The sequence below is a fragment of the Paramisgurnus dabryanus genome, chromosome 1 (genome assembly GCF_030506205.2).
Source record: "Paramisgurnus dabryanus chromosome 1, PD_genome_1.1, whole genome shotgun sequence".
Taxonomy (NCBI): domain Eukaryota; kingdom Metazoa; phylum Chordata; class Actinopteri; order Cypriniformes; family Cobitidae; genus Paramisgurnus; species Paramisgurnus dabryanus.
In genome coordinates, this window is record NC_133337.1 from 40614014 (window position 1) to 40636438 (window position 22425).

At 39.8% G+C, this 22425-nt stretch overlaps 1 protein-coding gene across 4 annotated transcripts in view; it reads left to right on the plus strand.

Annotated features, from left to right (window-relative positions):
• Positions 1-22425, plus strand: part of dock1 (dedicator of cytokinesis 1) — a 286009-nt gene that overhangs the window by 201557 nt on the left and 62027 nt on the right. For all 4 annotated transcript variants that reach the window (XM_065260710.2, XM_065260711.2, XM_065260712.2 and 1 more), the window contains exons 30-31: positions 18834-18912; positions 22213-22313. In XM_065260710.2, coding sequence (XP_065116782.1) covers positions 18834-18912; positions 22213-22313 — 180 coding nt within the window. The remainder of the gene's footprint in view (positions 1-18833; positions 18913-22212; positions 22314-22425) is intronic.

Below are 22425 nucleotides of genomic sequence, written 5' to 3' on the forward strand. Positions count from 1 at the left end.
AGCTGTAACCCATTTATTTATTCTTCTAATAATCGTGGCAAGATTGAGGAGCTTTTATATTTCTTTAACTTTTCTGTAAGTCTTCGGTTTCGATGGTGTCTGCAGTTGGTGTGTTGACCAGATTTTCATGGATTAACTGTTTAATATTGTCTTTATATTTGACGTTGTCATTGTCAAGTCAAGTCTAGTTTTGTCATAGTGTGTGCTCGTCTTATTCTTGTCTATCTGTTAATGTTTTGTCTTTTGCCTCCACGTGGGTGTTTTTTTTTATTAATAAACCCTGTTGAGTTTACCTTACCTGCACTTGGGGTCCCGTTCCTTCGTGAATCATGACAACCACCACTATGATTAATATGTTGGATTCGTGCATTTGGCAGATGCTTTTGATCTAAAGTGACTTAGGCCTTGTCCACACGGACAGGGGTATTTTTTATAACCGTGACTTTTTAATAAGGTTCGGCTATTCGTCCACACGGACACACGGTGTCAAGTCACTAAAACCGAACATTTTTGATAACCCCTGCCAGGGTGAGTATTTTAAGAAACATTGGTTGTGATGTTGTCGTGTAGACAGAAAAAAAACTGGGTTTTTGCCTTGCAATGTCAAGCACATGCGGATGTTTTTCCGTGTTCATGTAGGCGGAGATTTCTTTTAAACCAAGCATGTGTGGAGGGGATTTTTTTTTAAACCGCAGGAGGTTTATATAAATACCAGTGTCCGTGTGGACAAGGCCTTACATTGTGTTTTTATGACAATTTTTATGGAGCGGGTCAAATTGACCCTACTTGGATTCAGTGCAATTCCCTAAATATCACATTGTGAAAAACAAGATGGAATTAGTCAGTCACACATTACAAACCCTTAATATTTAAAAGTATGACTTTTATTTTTTTATATATTTAAACCTTCCAGGAATTAATAAATCTATTACGTTCATTATGATGAATTCAATCGGTTATCTGTCTTTTATATTTCAAGCTCTTAAAGTATCAGGCAGGATTGGAGTGTAATGAAATAACTGCACTGTGATAAAGTCGATTTTAAAAGGTTATTGTGGTTATTGATTTCAGAGTCACCTGTGGTGTTTTACTGGTGATGTACAACAGTCGGCTAGTTGGTCTTAAAGGGGTAGTTTAACCAACGGTTCTGTCAGCATTTACTCTCCTAAAGTTTGTGTGACTTCTGGGAAACACAAAAGGAGATCGAGTCACTGTTTTGTGTCGCATAAATGTTCCTCGTGTTTCACAGGAGAAAGTAAGTCAACTTGATTGGACGCAACAGATCGGAACAAAGTTATTTTTAACTTAACAACTTGTTAACTGTCCTGAGCCATCATTGTGTTCCACATTAACAGGATTTCATTAACAGTATTACAAATGCATGAACCGTTTCTAGTAAATTCCTGCAGACAGGTGACGATCTCCCTGCGGGAAATCGTGAAGTTATGCTTCGTCTCAAAAAGTAATTATTTATCAGGTCACGAATGCAGAATTACAGTGGTTTATTGGTCTGGCGGTGGAGGGTTCGACTTTGCATTATCTTTGAGCCGAAAGATGAGTTTGCGTCTGCTCGTGCTAGCATGCTAATGGATGCTGATCGCTATCGCGGCAGCTTTCTGAACTCAATTAGCAGCGTGATTGTCTGATAAACTCTCATTAGCATTTAAGCTAGATGAGCGTGCAGATCAGCCGATGAAAGTGCTCAGATATTCGGCTTCGGAGTTTAGCACGTGAAGCGGTCTTGCGTTTATCCGCTAATCAGAAATAACAGGATTATTCATCTGATGAAGACAATTTGTCATGATTGACTTACAATAGCATGGCTCGATAGACCTTGAGGTTTTTATGATGCTAAATTTACCATCGTAGCATTTTGCTAACCCATTTTAAAATCCCAAAACTTCATACAGAGAGAAGGTATTTTGGCTTTCCTCAACTCTGTGTGTGCTGGTGGAAAAATAGCACCCTTACGTAGCATTCAAGGTGTTGAGGATTAGTTTCTTTCACATCATCGACTTACCGTGAATGTGTGAGGAGAATCTGGGCTTTGCTCGGGTCCTGTAATGGGTTTACTGTAATCTCTTTAGGCAAGGTTTTATCCTCGCGTGTCGTTCTGACCCAGCTTTTCCGTACGCCCACTCCACCCTGCTTTTTCTGCAGCCCACACATAGTACAAGCTCATTTAAAACTAGTTAGGAGCAATTTAACTAGTGGTTTTCAACGCTTTGGGGAAGTATAGTTAAACGGGGGTGTAGGAGTCACTTGTAAAGTGGGATGGATAAATAATGTAAACTTAACTCATGAATATTAATTTTGTGATGTGATGTTTGTTGTAGATGCCAGCTGTAGCAAAATTGCAGCATCATTTGATCCAACCGATTGACAGATGCTTTACTGTGGGTTCACACCAGCCGCGTTTGATGCGTCAAATTCGCGTCTAGTTTTGCGCTTGAACATTTTAAATTTACTCGCTATATTCACGCGTAAAATTCTAGTCATCGAGACATTCACGTGGAAATTCGCGTCATGGGAGGGGCTTCTGCAACTCCGCTTGCTTTCTGTAATCACGCCACTACTAGAGCAAGCTCCTGATTGGTTAACATGATGCATTTTTCCGCCAAAGTTAAAAATTTTCAACTCCCGTGGCAACGCTCAATTCTCGCGAACTAGATGCACAAATGAGGTAGAATCGCGTCTACTGTGCCGCACTAAACGCCTCATTCGCGCCGCGGGACCTCCAGACGCGCGTCAATGCGTTGACATTGACATTGACTTAACATTAAATCACTTGCGCTTCATGCCCTTCCCGTGGCTGGTGTGAACGCAGCATTAGTCTTATAAAGTGAATAAAATTGAAATGCTTAGCTAGAATTTCCCTGGAAGTTGTTAGCAACAATAGAATTGATAGGATTTGAATAAGATTTTTATTGAATGTAAACACTCTCTCTGTTATCTTATGTTTGAAGAGTATTGCTCAAAATGCAAATGCTCCACAGTTCCCTTTCTCCATTAGCTCAAAAATGTCTACTGTGGTGAGGTGTGTCTTCCCATAATGCAAAAAAATCAAAATATATTTGCGTCAACCAAGTCTGGACATCGGCTTCATTCATGATTGCTCACGCAGGCTGATGGAGAGCGATGAATGAGCATCAGGGGCGGTTAGTAGCAGAAGTGCGGGTCGACAGGTAGATGTTGACCGGTCTGTCACTAAGGATGGCAGCAGGTCTTTAGAGGATCTGTGGTGCTGGGCTCAGTACAGCAGAAAATTGACTCGATGTGGAAGGCAGAACCGTGAGTTTAAGAACCGGAGAATCTACTTTCCGGGCTGGAATGGGAAGCAGCACGTGGAACTGTGATGTTAATCTGTAAGGAATGCGTTTAATTGAAATGTGTAGTTGTCATTTTGTTTATTACTGGGTTAAGGAATTGAACAGACCCATAAAGCTAGTTTGCTATTTTTCGATTTTTTTCTTTGTAAATGAATGATAAAGCAAGCCATAAAGGGACCAGAATGTCATAAAGACCAGCGACTACCCAGCTTCCTCTCAGAACACCATAGTCTTCAACTGGGGGTCTGCGGCCCACAGGGGGTCTGGCAAATGATGTTTAATCACAAGCTTTTTTGGTTAAAACGTAAAACACGTGTACAAAATGTTACAACCAATAAAGTTGCGCACATTCATGGCCGCATAGGCTTATTGAATTTCCTGCGCTCAGTGCAATTTTAGCTTGTGGACAAAACCATAATATCTAAAGACTAAGCGCCCTCTCAGGAAGCAGCAGTAGGGACAAAAACCCTGTCATAAAACGGGTAAATCATATAGGCACGTTTGTGTTTCTTTCAGAATGTTATTTTAGAATCAGTGCAACCTGTGTTCTCATCTAACGTTATATTTTTGAACTCGTACGGCTGTTTCAAGCTGAAATATCGAATATAGTAGTGCGGTCTCGTCCAAAGCCGTCTGGTTTGCCTCCGACGAATTGGCGCATCAACAATTTGATGGAGGTAATTAATGCGCCTTCTCTGATCAGAGTTGTATATTTATCAGAGCTGCTATGGCAGCGTGAAGGTCCGACGTATGGAAATAATCTGACATGTTTGTTGTTATTTGCCTGAACTGGCGCAGGCCTGTGGCGTTAACGCGTACGCGACAAGAGCCACCGTGAGCAGACTTTTGCGGTTTTACCCTTTAGACAGGAACGTGACGGTAGACCGTTTTTAAGATTTCCACTCTGAAGGGTTGTTTTACTTTTTTGCGTTTCTAAGTCCCTAAAACTCCATCGGCGTGTAAACGAAAGGCATATCCAAAAAAATTATAATTTCGAGCGTTCTCGTGTAAACAGGGCCTTGGTATCAGGGGATCCCTGGTCCATGCCTCTCTAATCTAAGGGATCCCTGCCCCAAAAAATGTTGAAGACCTCTGCCATATAAACCATCCAGAGTAATCTTGCAATTGTTTTATTGATGTGATATGAATGCACATCTGGAATTCGCTTATTATTTTGAAATTGTGGTTTTCTGGACTGGAACTCCTGGTAAGCAGCTTTAGTTGTAACCATAGACTGTAAAAAAGATGAACGATGCCCGTTCGCCCTCTTCCATTGTTGAAAAGTGAAGCCGTCAGTGTCCCGATACGGTGCTGACATCTTGGATCTTGAGTCTGCATAGTGATTTCTGGACCAGTCCTGCGCATTAGTGAGCAAGAAGTAAAGCAGCGAAAGCAAGGCCCCGCCCTCGCTCTTGCAGAATACGCATATCACAGCTGTCAATCGTAACGTGACACCACCGTTTTTATAGCATTAAAGGTATAGTGGAAGAATTTTCCCGAATTTTTGAAAAGAACCGTGCCTCCGCTTTTTGTAACATTTTGAAAAAACACGGTGAGAACGCGAGCTTCAGTGAATGGCTGAAGCCGTAGCCCACATATACACCTCCAAGTGTGCATGTGCAGAAAGCAAACCTAGGGACGAGCACGTACGACGGCCTTACGTCAACAAATCATCAGAATGATTGACAACTGGGATGACCAATAGTCCAGATGATCTTCCGCTATACCTTTAAATAACTAACTAAAAACAAACTATTTTAAAAATGAACACTTAAATCAGCGTTATTAAAACTACACTAAATGACAGAAACCAGCTTCAGAAAAAATATGATTGAAGTGTAATTAAGTCCCATTGAATAACATGGGGAGGCGGGGTTTATGACCTATACTGGGACCAGTCACTGGGTGGGGGGGCGATCAAGAAGTTTTGGATTCACTTTTTACGGGCTTGTGGTTGTAACGTGTCATTGAGTTGAAATTGCTCTTATTGAGTGCAATTTCCAAAATTATATTTAAAAATATGCATGCAAAAATCACAAATGAAAATGACAAAGACATTATGACTTTCTTCTATCATGTGTCTTTGTAAAACGTACAGTCTGAAACTCACTGTTGTCATCTACAAATTAAACATAAATGCAGACCTCAGCACATAAAGTGACAGTCACAATTCTCACTAAAAGCCTGCCAGCACTTCATTCTCAATTATTAATATTCATTTCCTAAGTACGACAAGACCAAATCATCTTCTCTTCCTATAATATTAAACTGTCTCTCTCTCTCTTTCTTTTGCTCTCGCTCTCTCTGGTTTTCATTGGTCCAGGTCCATGTACCGTAGTCTGGCCTTGTCTAATGATTCATTAGTAATGAAATGCACCGCAGTTCAGGTCCATTTAGAGAAACATGAACAGACAGAGCTTGGCTTAAGGTTTTGTGTCTGGAGTAGCTGATATATTGGTCTTTTAAAACCTCATCATTTACAAACTCCAGAATATACAATCCTTTACGAGATTTAGGTAACACTTTACTTTACAGATCTGTAATAATCAGTGTTGGGTGTAACTAGTTACAAAGTAACTAGTTACTGTAATAATATTACTTTTTCAGTAACTAGTAGTGTAAGGCATTACCCGTCTGAAAATGGTAATATTATTACAGTTCTCCCGAGCTAGTTACTAAAGTTACATTCGCCAGTAGCACCTTCATCACACAAGGCACAAAACACAGAGAACAAAAGGGAAGGGGAGGAGGGCGTGAATGGAACAGTGATTGGTCTAAGTTTGGCACGAGGTATCATTTACCATCACCGATTGGTCGACACCCGGCAGCCAGCAGCACAGAGCGGCAGCGGCACACTCAAAGACAGATCGGGTAAATGGAAGCGTCAACAACAGCAAGCTCTTTTTCAGAGGAAGGTTCCCAGCAACAGAAAGCTAGTTTCGACGGGTGGAGATTCAGTCATATTTTATTATGTTCAACGGAAGGAAAATAACTTGATGGTGAAGTGCACACTCTTTAATATTTCTCCAAACGCTGTGCCCCACGTCCAGAAGCGGGTAAGGAAGCCAGCATTTTCTTGGCCGTGGCTTGCCCAAATAAACATTCTTGTCCAGAAAAAAAATGTAACTAGTAATATAACTAGTAATATAACTAGTTACTTTCTCCAGGGAGTAATAAAGTAAAGTAAGGCATTACTATTTTTGAGAGTAATATGTAATACGTAATATATTACTTTTTTGAGTAACTAACCCCAACACTGGTAATAATTAGGTAATGTAATGATAATACATTAGCAATTTCATGGTATTGTTTCATGTTTTTTAAAACAACATATTACAAGTAATTACTATGCCGTTTCCAGAAAATAATTATGTTAATTGTGTTGATTTAAATAACTGTAGTGAATTTGTACTTACTGAAATTAAAAATCTTCAGGATTTATTTAATGTAAAGTAATATTTCTGTAATTACACCAGCCTGATAGTGTTATGGAGGAGTAAAATGTTGGTATGTACGTGGCATATACATTAGTTTTACTAGTTATGGCATAATAACACAGTGACCAAAGAGACTAACCAGGTAATTGAAGTAGTTAGATGGTAAAATGTAAAATTGTATCTTTAATTACCAACATGAAAGAAATGAAGTAATTTCACAAAAAACTACATGGTATCAGGGCTGTAAAATACAGTATTGCCTATTCACATCTTTTTATGCTGAACAAGCCTTTTTAGCTTGTTCAGGGTGTGATTTGGGGAGTCGGTCGGTCGATTAAATATATATTCCCATAAAATAATATTACTGATCTGTAAAGTAAATTGCTATCGAGACTAACAGTTGCTATAAAATCAGATATAATTTTTCATTGTATAGATAAAATAATATTTCTTTTAAAGTTTTATAGTGAAATAATTGGCCATCACAGACATCTGTAATTGACTCGAAGTATGTTTAGTTTGATATGAAAACCTTTGATTTGTACTGTATGTTTTGATTTGCTCGAGCAACTTCTTGTACCACCAAAGCTGCGTGTCATTAAACTTGAGCAGGTTGTCGATGAGGAATTGTTGACTTGTGAGACCTCTTTTATACAAGCTTTGTGTTCATCACCATTTCATAAATTATCAGAAATCGTTTCACTTGTTTTGTTGGTTTGTTCAGTTTATTTGATTCAGTCTTGAAAACCTGCATGTGAGTGAATTAGTGCCCTTAGTAGTGATCACATTAATCATATATTAGTATTTTCTGAGAAAAGCCATTATAGTATTGGGCAACTCTGTAAGTAATATACATGCAAGAAATATAATCTATAGTGATAAATACAAATTCATTTTTTGCGTAAATTAGTGTTTATGTGACCCATAAACTTAAAAAAATGTATGATTTGTTGTAATCTGACAAAAAATTACAGCTGCACCTGTTTAAAATTGATAGTCAGCAAAGTCAATTTTGAGAACAATTGAGTTATCTCTTTCCCTGCCATTGACAAGTTATCTTATCAATTAAGAGAAAAAAAATTCCTGCTGAGGACCCTTTTCGGACAAGTTTTTACGGTAATCTGTAATTCTGCTATTATCCACTAGATAACCAATTTATATGGAAAAAAGGAATTAAATCAATTTTAAGCTCTTGATTTCTAACTTATTTGAGCTTTTTGCTCAAAATTGTGTATTTTTGAAGAAACCTACCCATATTTAAGATGTTATAAAAAGAGAACAAATGAAGATAGGATGAAACCTTTTTCATAGGATAGGATAAAGCAGAGGATCTGTTTTTTCAATCGTGGAAGGCATTTTGTGAAACTTTTATGAAAATCACGAAAAATGCTGTCTGTCAACTTTTTTATAATAGGGAAATGAGAGATTTTTGAGGGTTCAAAAGCAAAATCGTGCCTTAAAATCACTGGTAAAACACACAAAAGTCAAAAACAATATCTATAGGAAAAATATATCTTCAACTTTCTTTTATTGTTTGATTGACATTGAGACAGGCAGCTTTAAGATCTACTTTTATACAAGGATCTGATATAATGTTAAAAATCAGATGTTTATTTTCCAGTGGTCAACTGAAATGGGTTTTTTAATGGCATATGCCGATATTAAGAAAGCTATATGGCCGAGTGGCCTTTTATTTCAGTAAATAAGAGACAAACTGAAAATTAGTGAAACAACATAAACATTTATTACTTTTAACATTTATAAATAAACCCTTTTCAAGTACTTAAAATATATTTACCTAATTAATAATTTGCATAATAGGACAAAATTATTTTGGATCTGATGGGACTGTTTAATTTAGTTTGTCAAACCAGTGTGTTGTTGTGTGTAACAAAACATGACGTCATGGTAAAAAGTGAATGATTGGTCATTTTACTGTCTGTCAGACTTTGGCTTTACATTAGGTCAGTGGTTTTCAAACTGGGGGCCGCGAGATGGTGCCAATGGGGCCCCAGTTTTATTAAATTTTATTAAATACATTAATATATCATGAATTCTGTGTAATTAAACCTAAAAAAATAAGGCTACTAACCAAAAGCACTACTTTTTTGTATAATTTAATGATTTTTTATTAAAATGTTGAGTTTTAGAACAGTTTTTTGTCACATATTTTCTTTGGGGGGGGCGCGAAGGAATGCACCGTACACAAGGGGGGGCCACACGCTGAAAAAGTTTGGGAACCACTGTATTAGGTGACACCGAGTGTCTTTTCATTACAAACTACAAATTTAAGTAGTAGAGAAATTTACTCGACGATTGAAAAAAAATTCATCGACCGATGCAAAAATCCAAATATCGGTCTCTGCAATATATCAGTCTATCACTATTTTTTCCTCAACATTAACTGTCAAGTGCTTCCTCACTGTTTGCAAGGTTAACAATATGCAGAATTCTTTCACTTGAAAAAGTCAGCCCACTACAAGAAGAATCCAACTAGGTTTCACTCATTGACCACACTTTTGCTCTCCTTTTCCCTTTTTTATTTGGAAATTCAATGCAGTGTTCATTCAGTCAACCAATTAGGTGAAAAACCTTTAAATACAGATACAAATATTATTATTTTTTAAACACAAACAGACAAATACCATTCCATACAAACATGATTTAACAGTGATCAAATGCTTAATTTTAAATTACCATAAAGCAGACCATTTAAATAACAGCAGATATTTGGCCACTTACACAGTAAATACATCTAAATTCTAAAGATTTAATACTTTAAACATTTGTCTTTTATACAAAACAATTTACTTTAGAAAGCTTAATACCTCAACCAAACAAATAATGTCCAAATGCACTTTAAGAATGACCCATAGAATAAAGATATAAAAGCTCACCGGCTACATCTTCATTGTTTGTAGTAGCTTAATTCTGCACAAAGGATCTTTAAATCCAAGAAATGGCAGGCTTGCAGTGCTTTGTTCTCAGTTAGTTCTGCTTTGTTTCTTGTTATCACTCAAAACTGCTACTCTAAAGCTACCTCTGCGTCTGCCCTGCTAATTAGTGAATCAACTTCACCTGGTGCATGCTGGGTGATGCATTCGAACTGGTGCATTCTAACTAGTGCAATCTGGCTGAGAGGGGGCGCCAGTAGCTTGCCAGAACACCTCCCACTCGATCTTTCCAAGAAACCGCTGGAAAGATCGCAAGTTCAATGGCGGCTTAATCAGAGCTTTTCTCCTAGGCCTCCTAGCTGCTCCTCAGCTGGCAACAAGACAACCAATCGTCTGACATCCCTGTGTAAAATTGTGGACTGAAAGTCCTTCTGGACTTTAGAAACAGGATGCTTGGGTGTTGATTTTGCAACAGGGACACAACAGCTTTGAACGATTCTAACCTTTACATCTCGCACAACACCTCCAGGGTCAGGGTTAACACTAACAACTCTTCCAAGCTTGAACTGGCCCCTCAATGCATTCTGATCGCACAGCCACACAATATCCCCAACAATAACATTCCTTGTTAGGGTATGCCATTTGCTTCTCACAAACAGGTTGGGTCCAGCAAGCTGGCTCCAGGATTTCCAGAACCTGTTGACCTGGTGCTGCATCTCATGAAGTCTCTTATAAGGGTAGCTTGTGAAATCAAAAGTCTTAAAGTCACCACTTGAAGATACTCGTCCCAACAGAAGTGTATTAGGTGTGATGTATTGCACACTATCTTCATGACTCTGCACTCTGGCATCTATTGGACGTTCATTGGCAAGGTTGGCAGCAATCTGAAGTGTTGTCTGGAACTCACTATAACTGAGACCCGACTCTCTTCCCAAACTCTGGAATGCCCTTTTCACAATGCGAACTGCAGCTTCAGCAGCGCCGTTACGATGAGGCGAATCAGCTGGTTGAATTTTCCACTGCCAGTCAGTTCCATTTCGAGCCGAAACTTCCTCCACAGCAGATCTGTCTAGACCATTCAGGAATGTATATAGTTCTTCCAAGACAGATTTAGCACCTACAAAGTTGGTTCCTGGGTCAGACCATATCTTCTTAGGGTGCCCTCGAATTGCAGTAAACCTCTGATATGCCATTAGAAAACTCTCAGTTGACATAGTATTGACCAGCTCTGTGTGAATAGCCCTACTAGCCATGCAGCAGAATACAACTCCCCACACCTTCATTGTGACCCGCTTCCTCACATCATCTTTTACTTGATAGGGTCCAAACAGGTCAACAGCTGTGTACTCGAATGGGGCTGCGGGTCTGGTCCTTTCTTGAGGCAAGTTGCCCATTACTTGTTGACATCTTTTAGCTCTGGCTTTCTTACAGATTATGCAGTTGTCAACGATCTTCTGAGCGATTTTTCTTCCTCTGATAACCCATGCTTTCTTCCTCATCTTTAATAGGGTTGCGGCCACTCCCTCATGACCCTCATCATGTGCCTCACGAGCTAACAACATTGAAACCCACGCACTGTAGGGTAAGAGGGGAACACTGACTTTATCTTCTTTAAAGTTTTGGATTCTTCCACCACAAACCAGCAACCCGGATTCTTGATCTCTGTAAACTACCAGCCGGTCTGTAGTGGTAGTAGGGAAGTTCATGCCTTCTTGTGCAGCAATAAAGAGATCTCTTAGGGCATCTTGGCGTTCTGTTGCAGTAATAACTCCTGCTAACAAGACTGCCTCCCACTTTGGAGTTCCCAAGATCCTATTTCTTGCTGCAAACTTTTTGGCTGCTCTCCAGACCCAAGCAACTGTCTTGACCAAATGAGTTAGATTACTGAACCGTTTCTCATCTACCAACTCTCGAATAGCTACGCCAGCTGGTGGTCTTTGCTGTTCTCGATCTTGGGATTTTTCTTTCACTTGAGCTCTTGTGAGTGCAGCAACAAAGGACTTCTTCTGCATCTTCCTAATGCTTTCTCGGGCAGCCACTGTAACCTCCTTTGCAGATTTGATTGGCCACTCATTGACTGGCAGACTCAGAAACCTTGGGCCCTGCTGCCACTCGGAATCTTCCCCCAAGTCTTCTGGGCCAGCCCCTCGAGTGATAATATCAGCGATATTCAGTGGTCCAGGGACCCACCACCAATCCTGAATTTGTGTGCTGCCTTGGATCTCTCCAATCCGATTGGCAAAAAAAGTTTGGAAGCCATAGCTCTCTCTTTGGATCGCACCAAGGACTGTCTGGCTGTCAACCAAGTGGTACCACTGCTTAATATGAATTTGACTGTGTTGCTCAAAGTATGTCCTTAGACGGGTGGCAAAAACTGCCCCACACAACTCTGCTTTAATTACTTCCCCCTTGTGGTCTAGCGGGGTCAATTTGGCTTTAGATTCCACTAGTCGTCTCACCGTTGCACCTTGCTCACAGGCCCACAACAAATACAGGACAGCACCATAGGCATGTTCACTGCCATCAGAGAAAGTGACTGCATAAGGTTCATTTTGAACGCCTGTTGGAGTCAAGGCCCTGGCAAACTTAACTTTGCTCAGCTGAACATATTCTTCAAAGAGGTTAATAGCATCTTCTCTAAGTTTGTCAGATAGTGCAAGATCCCAAGTATCCTTAATGGTGCTACATTTGGGTTTGGCCTCTTGAAATGCTCTTCGAACCAAAATGGCCCCTCTCTGCTTTACAGGTGTTGTCAGGCCAATGGGGTCATACAAACCAGAAACTTGACTGAGCAATTCTCGTCGTGTCAATGGGTCAGGTGTCTGGCTTCTAACTTCCTCCAGCAAGAGATTTTGGCCAATACGCATCTTCTGCTTCCTTTTTGAGAAGTTTATTGCAACCATAACATGAAACGTATCCTCTTCTACAGAATACCCAAGGCCAAGAGCCTTATTGTCCTCATCCTTGAGTTGGTTTGGCAAGATCAATGTCTTTGAAGCTGCCTCTTGTTCCTGTTTCTCAGCAGATCCTTCTCTCTTACTCTGGCCAGAGAAGACCCATGGCTTCAACTCAAAACCTCCTGCTTTCAGGATCTGCTCCACATTTGCTGTGATGATTTTAAGTTTGTCCAAGTCGTTGTGAGAGGTCAAAATATCATCGACATAGCTGTCTTCCTGCAGCACCCGACGCTCTTCTCTAAGGTGGGTAAACTGGGGAAGATTAGCGGTCTCTCTCATAGCGAGCTGAGCGATACAACCAGCTGGTTTGTCTCCAATATTGACTCTTGTGATAACATACTCACTTAGTTCTTCCTCTTCAGAGTCACGCCACAGGAACCTGTGCAAGTGTACTTCTTTCTCTTCAAGCCAAACAGAGTTATACATTTTCTTTATGTCTCCCAAAGCAGCAAAAACTCCTCTCCTAAATTTGAGAAGCACAGTACGAATTTGATTAAGGACATCCGGTCCTTTTAACAGGAGGTCGTTGATACTCAGGCCTCTAAATTTCTGGCTACTATTCCAGACCAGTCTTATCGGTGTCGTGGCAGAGTGCGGATTTGGAGCAATAAGATGGCTAATATACCAGACTGGTCCGGACCATGTACATAGAACTTCTTCAGACAACTTCATTGCAGCCTGGCGGTTAACCATGTCATAGACTTGAGCAGCATAAGCAGCTTTCCATACCAACTCTTTGGCCAGCTGTCTCTCTGTCCTAAAAAAGGTGCTCTCAACTGCCCTTCTGTTGTTGGGCAATGTAGTTAGATCTTCTATCCAGGGGTATCTGGCATGCCAGTGGGGCTTCTCACTATGGTCATCTGCAACTACATATGTAAGGCCATTTCTCACCACCTCTAACTCTCTTTCTTCGGCAAGGGTCATCTCTTTACCGCCTGGCTGGCAGTTTCCACAGCGGCAACCTCCACACCTTGGGTTACATGCAGCACCAATGCTGTCCCATTTCCACCATTTCAGAAAGTCACAGGCAGTAGCTGCAGAACTGGACTCCTGAGTTTGGATAGGTAATGGAGTTTTCTGATTTAGTGGGGAATGACTCGAGACAACAGAGGTAAGTTCTTCATACTTTACAGCAGCGGTTCTCATAGACCTTGCAAAATGTGTTCTGGATGTATGAGCTGATACGGCGATCTCTTCAAACAACTCAGGATGGGTACCAGCAACCGTCTTTCCTAGTGGTCCACCCCACAACACAAGGTCTCCTACAATGCGAATCTTCTGGGGAGCTAGCTGACCTTCCTTGTGACTTATCAAGAGGTGGATCTCTTTTGGCCTCACCAGTTCATTGAGGGGAACATCAGGGAAGAATTTTTGCAGTTGCTCCGCTGTTACATGTCTATGAACATCGGCAATGCTGTCCAGACCATAGCAGACCAATTGATGGGACTTGAGGGTACCTCTTGGAGTCCCGACCCGTATCTTCAACAGGTAACGCTTTGTCTTGACAAGAACTTTCATGCCTCCAACACCATGGACAACAAGTGTGATATCTTCACTCCTGAGGTTAAGTCGATTAGCTGCCTTGTGGGTAATATAATTAGTGTCTGAAGCAAGGTCAATTAAAGTGCCGATCTTCTGTCCATCATTAGCTTTAACCTCCAGCAGCATCATAATTACAGGCCACTCCATTAAGCCATTTTCCGCCAGAAGGCTTGATTGACTTCCTGCAGTATTGAAGATCCTGGACACTGTATTAGAGAAAGCATCTCGACATTGTTGGGCAAGTTCAGGTGAGAGTTTTCTAAAGAATTCTTCCTGGGCCTCTGTATAGCTCCTTCTGTCTTCATTTCCCACTATACTGACTTTACTTTTTCCCCGGCCCGTGTTACCTCTAAACATTTCGTTACTGGGGCACAGATAATAATGGTGGTCTGAGGCTCGCTTACACTCTGGATTTTTGCATAGGAATGAAGTCTTGCAGTGACCATCACCATCATGAACTTCCAGACATTTCCTGCAAGCTCCCAGTCTTTTTACTGCATCCTTCTTCTCTGTAAGTTTAAGCATGCGAAACATTTTGCAGAAATACAGCTTTTCTTTTTGCTTACTATCTCCACAGACAACACATCCTGAAGGATGGCTACTTGACTGGTTTAAAGTCCTAGTTCTAGCTTGCCTTGGCTCGATCCTGGTCTCTTTCCTTGATAGATCTTCATCCTTCAACTGGTCCAGTTGCTCATAAATAGTTTCCTGACCTTTGAGGAAAGCCAGAAGACTATCAAAGCGCTTGTCTGGCACTAAAGCGATGTTATTCTCAGCTGCATAGAGAAGCCACTCTTTCTTCAAGGCATCAGGAAGTTTGCTTTCGATTGACTTAGTCACTAATGGGTTCTTTATAGCACCAGTGTCACCAAGGTCACTCAGATCCTGAAGGGCTTTCTCCACAATTTGGATGAGTTCCACTATCTTCTTTGGTTGGTGACCTTTAACAGCTGGAAGCTTCTGGATCTCCTCTACTATCTCAATCGCAATGGCAGTTTGACATCCAAAGCGGTTCTCTAAAACACGGAAGATATCGTCTGCTGTATTATAAGACATGAAGCGAAAATCTCTCGTTATTCTGTCATCCAGGCTGTCAAGTAGCTGAAACTTTTTAACTTCTTTTGATCCAGTTGGATCCCCTTGTCTCTGAAGGGCTTCCCAATCTCTTCTCCAACGATGAAAGTCACGCTTAATGCCAGTAAACTTAGGAAGGGATGTTGGCTTCAGCTTAATGGCTGGTGTTGAGTAGCTACCAATAGCTGCAGCCCCCATTTTAACAGCATCTTCTTCAACCTTTGCTTGAATAAAATCAGCTTTCCTTGCAATTAACTTGAGAAGGACTTGCTCGAGGTCTCGTACACGGAACTGGAGGTCTTTCTGTTTTGGAGGAATCCAACACTTCCACTGTACATACAGCTCTTTTGCTATTTTAACAAGTCTTTCTAGATGGTTGAACAAGAAATCAAAGGCCTCTTTATTACCTTTTGATCCGAGGGATGACACCTGCCTTGCTTCCTCCTCTGCAGCCATTATTGCCATGGTTAGTTCCTCTTCTCCAAAATTAGTCCAAAGTGTATTTTGGATAAGATCTTTCAACTCCTTTAGTTTCGCCTCACACTCGCATGCAGTCTTTTCTATATCAGCCTTTTGCTGCTCAGTCAGCACAGAAACATCTTCATTTCCCTTTAATTCTGCAATATACCGGGCCTCTACATCATCATTGGCTTCTATGACTTTGTTGGCCTCAATTGTGAGTTTTTTGAAACTGTCTTTGAGCTCCTCTTCAGACAGCATTGAGCACATCCTTGCAACATTGTTGACCAGACGAGAGAATTGGCGTTTTGCTGTGGTTCTATCTGCTTTAAGTTGCTCCAGAGACTTTGAGTCATCCATCTTTTCTTCAGCAGGATATAAGTAAAGCAAGTGATAATTTACACCTCTGTATTCAGAGTCTTAGCAGGTTTCTGTTCCAGGCCTAGTTGGTTTTGGTTTCTCTTATCCAAACCAGCAGGCGGTTTTTCACTGTCAAGTGCTTCCTCACTGTTTGCAAGGTTAACAATATGCAGAATTCTTTCACTTGAAAAAGTCAGCCCACTACAAGAAGAATCCAACTAGGTTTCACTCATTGACCACACTTTTGCTCTCCTTTTCCCTTTTTTATTTGGAAATTCAATGCAGTGTTCATTCAGTCAACCAATTAGGTGAAAAACCTTTAAATACAGATACAAATATTATTATTTTTTAAACACAAACAGACAAATACCATTCCATACAAACATGATTTAACAGTGATCAAATGCTTAATTTTAAATTACCATAAAGCAGACCATTTAAATAACAGCAGATATTTGGCCACTTACACAGTAAATACATCTAAATTCTAAAGATTTAATACTTTAAACATTTGTCTTTTATACAAAACAATTTACTTTAGAAAGCTTAATACCTCAACCAAACAAATAATGTCCAAATGCACTTTAAGAATGACCCATAGAATAAAGATATAAAAGCTCACCGGCTACATCTTCATTGTTTGTAGTAGCTTAATTCTGCACAAAGGATCTTTAAATCCAAGAAATGGCAGGCTTGCAGTGCTTTGTTCTCAGTTAGTTCTGCTTTGTTTCTTGTTATCACTCAAAACTGCTACTCTAAAGCTACCTCTGCGTCTGCCCTGCTAATTAGTGAATCAACTTCACCTGGTGCATGCTGGGTGATGCATTCGAACTGGTGCATTCTAACTAGTGCAATCTGGCTGAGAGGGGGCGCCAGTAGCTTGCCAGAACATTAACCAAACATTCACTTTAAGACATAACAATAATCTGTGTTAATTCTGGTCAAAAACTGTTTTTAAAACTGTAATTTTGTGTATATGGGTATATATCAGGGTCATGCGATCTGTCAGTCAGCGCGAGGAAGATTATTTTCATTTCTCATCGCTCTTATTTACTCTTTTAACATCAATCAGGTCCTGAACTTTATCTCTTTTAATAACTATTTTAACATGAAGCAAGTCCTAGTTTATTTTCTAATTCCTGCATGTTTTAAAACCGAAACCAAAATATCAGACGTGCATGTGGATGGAGACACATCTTTGTATTAGATTAAGCATTTAGGACAGTACACCTCTCAGAAAACATACAAATAAAGATCATTTTAGATGTTTAATGACTATTTAGAGCATTGTGATCGCTAGACGAGGGCTTAAGGTACTTATTTTGATGAAAACCTCAATTTCGACCAAAATCAACTTTCTTTTGCCTGTAGCTCAAAATTCCACCGTGCACATTCTGACTCATTTTGTCAGCAGGGGTCACATATTGTTTTTTTATTTTCATGCAGAATATAAATAATGACATTTAAGTCTGTCTGAAGTAGATTTAGGGGCAGATCCCACATTTTAAGATGTGTATTATTTTGTTTTGGTTTAGCGTCTCATCTGTAGTCTGTTGTACTTCTACCTTGAAACGTCCCACTGGTTAAAAAATCTGTTTTCATCTGCATTTAATTAAAATGGTATCTCCTCTAACTAAAGTCTATAGTCTCTGTGTGCATCTGTTGATTTAGTAAAGCTCGCTCGGTGTGTTAATGTCTCCAGTCACATTAAGCAGCTATTTCTCCTCCAGCTCATTATAAACAGATTGTGTCTCTCGGCCCTAATGAGAAACTGTCCATCACTCCATTACAACAAATAAGACAAAGCCCTGAGCTCAGAAGTGATGTCCTCTCAGATCCGTGTCTGTGTCAGGGCGACGGTTCAGAGTCTCTTCAATGACGCTAAGCTCACAGTGTTTATCTCAGTCTATCAGAAATCCATTCAGCTCACATCGCAATACTTTCTTTAAGATGAACGGATGATTAATAAAGCTTCAAATCTGTTTACTCGACCGGGGCCTTTCAAAATGACTTCCAGTTCATGCGCTGAAATCCAGAGGCGCTAATGAGGTGTCAGACATCTGACAGACTCTAACATGTGAAGGGTCAGACGTTAACATCAAGCTCTTTCAATCATATTGGAAATGAATAACAAGAAACTTGTCTGATCTGCTTCAACTGGTGACTTTTGACTATTAAAGTGTCTGCTGATGATTTTCAAGTGCCAGGATATAGACCGTCTAGCAAAAGAAATAAAAATACAACCGACTATGTTTACTTTCTCGGGGCAAGTGTTGTACTGTGCCCGATTCATCTGTGCATGCTTTATTGTGAACATCGATGATGTAGAAAAATCTTTTTGTATTCGCATTTTGTATTTTTTTAAATCGTTCTCTCACAAAACTAATCCTTTATTAAACTTACTGGTTACTATGATTTTAAGTTAGCCTGATAATCTCTTAATGTTGTCCGTGTGGCGGTGCTAAAGAGCGTTGATTTAGTTTATATTTAAATCGTTAATGTGCTTTCTAGAACGTTAGCTTGTTTCTCTACATCTCAAGGCCGAGGAATCGTGTCAGGAACGATGCTAATGAAGTTATCCCGTGTTTAACAAGCTGTGTTTATTGTTGTCATTTGATTCAGGCTGTGGTTAAATACAAAGTAGCTTCATTTAAATCTGGTAATGAATTAAAACTGTGTTTTTTTGTGTGATCTTGTCAGGAGACATGGGTCATTTGCTCTAGTGGTTTTTATGGATTTTTCTAACAGGACAGAGGCTAAAGCGATGTTCTTATCTTTCAGAGTTTTCCTGAGAGCCATCAATCAGTACGCCTCTGTACTCAACAAGAAGTTTCTGGATCAGACCAACTTTGAGTTGCAGGTGAGTCTTACAGAGCACAACCATCTCATCACACTTGCAAAAGACTTTTTTTGGTACACATTTATATCCTTTAGAAATTCTTTCAACCTTATGTTCTTTCAAATCTATTTGATTTTTTCATTTTGGCATTTGGCAGATGCTTTATTTTAGCCTGGTTAGCCAGATCTACATCAAGATGTAAGGTCTGGCAACTCTTCACACAAACGGCTCAATGCAAGGGGCGGGAGATAAGGTTGTCCCTCAAAATGCCTCTGCACGCAATAGGATAGCGCTATGACCAATCAGAGCAACGAAGAAGGTGACGTAGTTACCGTAACCAGTCGGCAAAACTCCAAACACATCTTTCTTGCTTAAAAAGGACTTCAGTTGGGTTATTTGCTCTTCTCTCAAAGAAAAACATAAGTCTAAGTCCTCCAGAGTCGCGGCCAAAGCCGCTTCAAAAGAAAGCTGTTCGCCAGCAGCAGCAGCCATTCTTTGTTTTCAAGTAGGAACCGTTGCAGCTCTGTCGTCATCATGTTAAGCCCGCCCCACAGACGCTACACACGATGTGATTGGCCTGACCAAATTTTGGTTTTTGGAGCTGTTAAGTGTATTGTGAGTGCCTAGACTAAACCCTGGCAGCAAATATATTTTGCGGCCGCTAGGGTGCGTCTAGATTTCTAGGCTAGCTTTATTTCAAAGCACAATGATATTTTACCCAAGATGCGTCACTGCTTTTTCTAGATCGCAAAGGTCAATATGGCTGCTCTAGTTCTGTCATCTACTACAAAGAGCCAATCGTGAACCAATAAAGAATGTCATCGTCTTAGGGGAGGGACAGTATTTGCTTTAGCAAGACCTGCAAGCATTGCAAACATGGCAACACAATGACGCAATTTCCTTAAAAAGACTTTGTGGTAGATGTACTTAACATGCAGGGTTCCCATGGGTCCTTGAAATCCTTGAAAGTTTTTGAAGCTGGGGAGAAAAATTCAAGGCTCTGGGAAGTTTTTGAAAATATACATACATAGATGCAGGTCATTGAAAGTGCTTGAATCTATTTTATGCAAGAAGTTTTCTGGAAAAAAAATCCATATTATTCCCTGTGTAGTGTAGGATAAATTTTTTTTTACTTTTTACCTGTTTGCTTTAAATGCTTATATCTTCTGTATGCGAATGTTGATTCATACCAAAATGCTTTTTTGCATAGTTGTGTTTGACACCTGAAAACGTCTCTGGTTACGTATGTAACTGTTGTTCCCTGAGAAGGGAACGAGACGCTGCGTCTCACTTGCCGTACTTCCTGCATCCCTGTAACGCCGTCTTTGGCAATATTTCAGCTAGCGATATACTACAGTACCTGGCTCCCGCGTCACCTAGTCTTTGTCGTTAAGCCTCACCATTGGTTGAATTTGATATACACAGCAAACAGGCGCACTTACCCCTGGAGGCGTTTCCAAAGTGTCACCGCAGTGACGCAACGCGAGTTCCCTCGAAAGGGAACTGTAACAATGTATCTTTAAAGGTAACACGATGTTACCTTGCTCTCACTTGATATGTGTTCCCACATTTACTCCTTGAATTTGAGGGTATTGGACCTGGAAAGTCCTTGAAAGGTCCTTGAATTTGAAATTAACTAAGGTGTGGGAACCCTGAATAAGACAAATTAGCATAAGAGCGCAATTCCAAAAAAGCTTCGATGGGAGTGGTAATATCTGCAGGTTATTTACTAAAAAGGCAAAAAATTAATAACACGGGCGCAACGGCTGATTTTCATAATGACCAACATCTTTTAAGAGCAGCGCTGAAGTAGTTCAGGGTCGCAATTAAGCTCTACGATCTACTGCGTGGATCTACTGCGTGTCTTTAGTAAATCCTGACAGTGGTTATTTAATGACAAAATGATGGTTTGCGCTGGAGCGAGCTGTTAGTAAATTTGGTCCTTTGGCTCTACCAACTGAACTACAGAAACATTTTTCTTAGTAGAACAAATAGCTTAAAAGATTGTGAAATAGCACACAAGTCATTTTAACTATTGTTATAACATATAACATATTATATAATATATCAAATGTGCGTTCAATTTTTCAAAGTATTTAATTTAGTATTTTTTTAAACAAGAAAGTAAGGTGTTTTTTTACACTTGATCTTATAGGAATGTGTGGGCCTATTCTTGTGAATTCATCAACAGAAGGCAAGTCGTGGTAAAGTCACGAAATATTCAATTTATTTATTTGTGTTCATGGACACGATTTTTCAATATTTTTCGTGCCATTAAGCACGAATGTCTTTTTTTTACGTGTCACTCAACACAAATTTCTATAATTTTCATGTCCATAGCACGACTTTCTTGTCATTTTTCATTTTGTTTTCTCTTAAAATCCTATTTTTAAATCATTGTCGCTTGGGGTTAGAATTGGCGTTTGGGTTAGAATATAATTTTATGTATTGGTTTCTTTTTCAATTTTAAAACTATTTTCACTTGGGCTTGGGTTGAGAATTGGGGTTTGGGTTAGGATGTCTGAAATCTAACAGAAAGCGTTCTAACCCCAACCCCAAGGGACAATGGTAAAAAATAGGAAATAAAAACTATGAGAAAACGGACACGAAAAACTATTTATAGAAATGACACGAAAAAGACATTCGTGCTCAATGACCATGAACATGAATAAATAAATCAAATATTTTGTGACTATACCACGACTTGCCTTGAGATTGAGTTGAACTTCATACCATTTGATTTATACAAAAACGTGTGATTATGATAAAATTCCCATCCCTAAAGTTGATGGGTGAAAGCAGATTCATATAAATTTGGGAGTGTATTGGTAGATTTGTTCCATGAGAATCAAACCCACAGCTATGCATATGTGCTTCACAATGCGTGAATCATCTGTTGGCATTATAGTCGTGCGTTGTGAAAGCTATTGATAAGTTACTTTACTTTCTGGACAAGTTTGCACCGAGTGTGAACTGCATTCACACGAATCACGTCACATTTTTGTCACAACAGAGCATTTATTAATGCACATTTTACAGTAAATACCCTCAGAGTCTTTAAGAATGTGAGATTTTTAAAAGTCACAAGTCTGGTTAAAGCTTGCTGCATGAGGAGGTTTCAGCAGGATAGAGAATCATTTAATTTTCCGCTAGCAGAATAGCTGGATGATAAGCTAATAGGCAGCAATCTCACAGCTGATAATTTAAATATTTTTAACAGCTTTTCTCCAAGCAGTTTGCTTGTGTTTGCTGCTTGTGACTTATCAAGATCTTAATTTCACCCAGGAGAATCAGAGTTTGTCTTGTATTTCTCGTTTTCAGCTTTGGAATAACTACTTCCACCTCGCCGTGGCGTTTCTTACCCAAGAGTCTTTGCAGCTAGAGAACTTCTCCAGTGACAAACGGGCTAAGATCTTCCAAAAGTAAGTATTTGATTCACAGACCCATAATGCACTACAACAGAAAACACTATCAAGACAATATGTGTATAACCATTGGGGCTTTGGATACCACATTTTTCATCTGAGACCTCTC